This window comes from Salvelinus sp. IW2-2015, unplaced genomic scaffold (genome assembly GCF_002910315.2).
Source record: "Salvelinus sp. IW2-2015 unplaced genomic scaffold, ASM291031v2 Un_scaffold5182, whole genome shotgun sequence".
In the NCBI taxonomy this organism is placed as follows: Eukaryota; Metazoa; Chordata; class Actinopteri; order Salmoniformes; family Salmonidae; genus Salvelinus; species Salvelinus sp. IW2-2015.
Genome location: NW_019946448.1, coordinates 1 through 3,602, shown reverse-complemented (window position 1 = coordinate 3,602; position 3,602 = coordinate 1). Strand labels below are relative to the sequence as shown.

General features: G+C 42.3%; 1 protein-coding gene and 1 pseudogene across 1 annotated transcript in view; both read right to left on the bottom strand.

The window, feature by feature from the left end:
- Positions 1–197, bottom strand: part of LOC112078046 (tripartite motif-containing protein 29-like) — a 9,732-nt gene extending 9,535 nt beyond the window's left edge. The window contains 1 exon segment of the mRNA XM_070441923.1: positions 176–197. Within this exon segment, the coding sequence (XP_070298024.1) occupies positions 176–197 (22 nt within the window).
- Positions 198–1,926: 1,729 nt separating this feature from the next.
- LOC112078044 (tripartite motif-containing protein 16-like) lies at positions 1,927–3,324 on the bottom strand (annotated as a pseudogene).
- Between the last annotated feature and the right edge of the window lie 278 nt (positions 3,325–3,602).

The window sequence follows — 3,602 nt, the reverse complement described above, 5'->3', positions numbered from 1 at the left end:
TGTGTTGGTTTCGAACCGACAGACCAGTGCAGCAGCAGGCAAATGCAGGCAGTGCTTGCTAAGAATTATGGTTGAAGACTGTAGGAGAGATATTGTTAGAGAGGTGCAAGTCAGGTTACAGGTTGATTCATCTAAGAGGGTTGCCATGCCTTACGCGGATTTAAGGGGATTGTACCCTGGTAGGTTCTTGATGACATTTCGTGTGAGAATGTGAGTAGGCATCTAGCTTAAATCTGTAGCGAGGCCAGCGGTGTTCAGGCATACGTCCCAGTTTAGGTCACCTAACAGTAACGAACTCTGAAGATCGATGGGGTGATCAAATTTCAGATTATGGTGTGCAGGGCACACTGGGGGGCAGAGCGGCTGCTGTTCTATAACAAGCGACAATCGGGTGAGCAGAGACTTGTGTTGCCTGAAGAGAAGGTGGATTTTTCAAAGGTAGATTTGCGAAGTTGTGCTTGGGCACAGACCTGGATAGGATGACAAGAACTTTCGGGTCTAATCTTGTTCAGAACATTGCTATAGGTTATGTATAGTACAGTAGGATTTTTGGTGGCGCTTCCTAGGCCAGGATTTCAACATGGCTAGGAACATCTGGGGTTGGGGAGTGTGCTAAAGACCGTGGAATAAAACAACTTAGGGAGGAGGCTCTCATTTTTAGTCCATGTAACTTATTTAGTGACTTGTTAAGTACATTTTTACCATTTCCCCTCCCATCTTCCCTTTTCATTCTATTCTATCAGCCACACCACTAGCTCACCTTGGAATAAATAACAAAGGAAAACTATTACTAGATGAAGTGAAGTGTTGKATTTTTTATTTCCCATCACCATAAGTCATTTTTAATCACTGAACAGTAGCAGACCTAACTTCATCTGTTCCTGACTCTGGATAGTGGATTAAAAAGACCATCAATCTCCAAYGATATTAAAGTACTATTCTGAACATTACTGATATACTGAGTGGCAAGTCAAGATATCTGCTGATTTTATTGTTTGATCAATAGCACCACCTGCTGGACAGGTTTAATGTTGCTGGACTGAGCAGTATGGGAGGATGAAAGATGCCAAATTTCGGGCCGGTTTCCCGGACATCTACATTGAACATACTTTTAATTCTAGGACTAGGATTAATCTGTGTCTGGGAAACCAGACCATATAGTTTAGTAGAAAGTAAGTGATACCAGCTGTAGTGGGCTGACTAGTCCTGAATTGTCCTTTTGTTCCTGGACCATTTTCCATGCAGCTCCAGCTGACAGAAAACACATCAATTAGGGCCGAGCCTATAAACTGTTCAATGATACTGAAGTGAATTACATAGAGACAGAGAACCAACTGAGAAAACATATCAATGGTTCTGAATGACAACTAATATACATCAACACCATACATCATGATTCATGGAAATGCACAAGATAAATTTTTTATTTTATTATATATAAGCACCTTAAATCTCTTAAAATTCCAATCAATCAAAGTGAAAGTATACACGTACAAATCAAAATGAAAGGATTGAATTTTAATTCAGAACATCTGTAGATCAAATCAGTTAAATCATTGTACATAAAACAGAGSAGAATGAATCATCACATCTGGGGACCATCACCACCAGCATGAGTAGTATCTATGTGGACCCTATTACAGTTTAACCAGCTCAGCTATAGACTACACCAGCATGACTAGTATCTATGTGGACCCTACTACAGTTTAACCAGCTCAGCTATAGACTACACCAGCATGACTAGTATCTATGTGGACCTTACTACAGTTTAACCAGCTCAGCAGTACCATAGACATAAAACCCAGGATAGAGGGACTGAGTGAATGTGGTCTGGACTCTGTGGAGGAGGGTCATTGTGTCAGAGACACTGTAGAAGGACAGAGTACCTGCCTTGTGATCCAGGTACACTCCTACTCTGGAGGACTGAGGCCCTGATACTTTAGTCTCAACATTATTGTGTATGAAACAATAATCATCACTAAAGCACTGTAAACTCCAGGACTGTAAACTCCAGGTCTCCAAATATATTACCTCTCACTGTTCTGCTGACGTCTTTATATGAGACTGCTGTAATAACACCCCTTCCACTCCACTCCACCTCCCAGTAACAGCGTCCAGACAGACCCTCTTTACACAGAACCTGGTAGTGGTTGGTGAATCTGTCTGGATGATCAGGATATGGTTGGACTTGGTTTGTATAAGTCACCTTTCTGTTCCCTTCAGACAGAGAGAGGCATGTGTGTGCTGTGTTTGGGTCCAGTGTGAGCTGACAGGAATCTGGGAGAAGAGCAGAGCAGATACCAATGAGGGGAGTTAGAACAATAAGTTAAGTCAGATACTGTATCTACCCTGTCTTTGATTAGAGCACAGCAGAGATCAAATCAGAGAAATATGAAGAGTCAGATAGATACCCAGTCTTTGATTAGATCTACTATTGCTATATATTTCTAGAGGGATTGTTAGGAGTGTCAGTAAAAAGAGACTGTTAGTTACTTCACAATAAAGAGACTCACATTGTAACAACTGTTCTCTGGTCTTGGGCTCTGGAGGCAGTACAACATCCACTATATTCACTACAGACACACAAACACATTGACAGAGAGAGGGAATGTTATCATCAGACCATATTCCACATGTATATGACTATAGGGAACTTTCAATGGTCTAAAGTTGATGTTCTATTGTTTTCAACACACCTGTAGTGAGATCTTGGTCCATTCTCCTTTAAGGAAGTCTTCTAGTTTCTCTCTCAGTTCAGACACAGTCTTACTCACATCTCCAAAGTACTGAAGAGGACGGACAACGATGCTGGGTAAGTCTGAAGATACACTGATACTGGAGAAGAGACTTGATACTCTGGAGAGAGACAGAGACAGAAGAAGAGAGAGAGAGAGCAGACAGAGAGAGAGAGAGAGAGAGAGACGAGAGGAGAGAGAGAGAGAGAAGAGAAGAGAGAGAAGAAGAGAGAGAGAGAAGAGAAGAGACAGGAAGAGAGAGAGAGGACAACATAATGATGTAGATGAATAGTTTCTCACATGAAGTTAATTTCTATTCACATTTGTAACAAAGACAGTTTAGTTACCTGGAGAAATGGATGTGATCCTCTGTGTGTGAGAGCTGGCTCCAGCTCAGTGCTTCTCTTCCTCAAGCCAAGCTTATCTCCTGCTTCAGTTGCTCCAGGAGTCCTTCAGCTTGACTCACTTGAAGCCTTCTCTTGAGGCTCTGATCAGCTCCTTCACCTCAGGAGCTCCTTCTCTCAATGGAGCGGATCAGCTCAGTAAAATCTGGAATCACTGTCCTCCACTGCTGAGACTGTGGGCAGGCCTGTAGAGAGAGAGAGAGAGAGAGAGAGAGAGGAGAGAGAGAGAAGAGAGAGAAGAGAGCAGAAATTTTGTCCTGAGTGTAGGTTATTTCCCTGACATCTTGGAATCAAGGACTCATACCCCATCTTTTAAAAAACGAGAACAAATTTGCCCTAACCAATTACAGAGGCATTATGTTGTGAAAACAGTAACCTGGGGGAAGGTTTTCGTAGTATTGTGTGTGAGTAGTGTGGTGTGTGTGAAGTGAGTGAGTGAGTAGGTACAGCTAGCCTCTTCTGC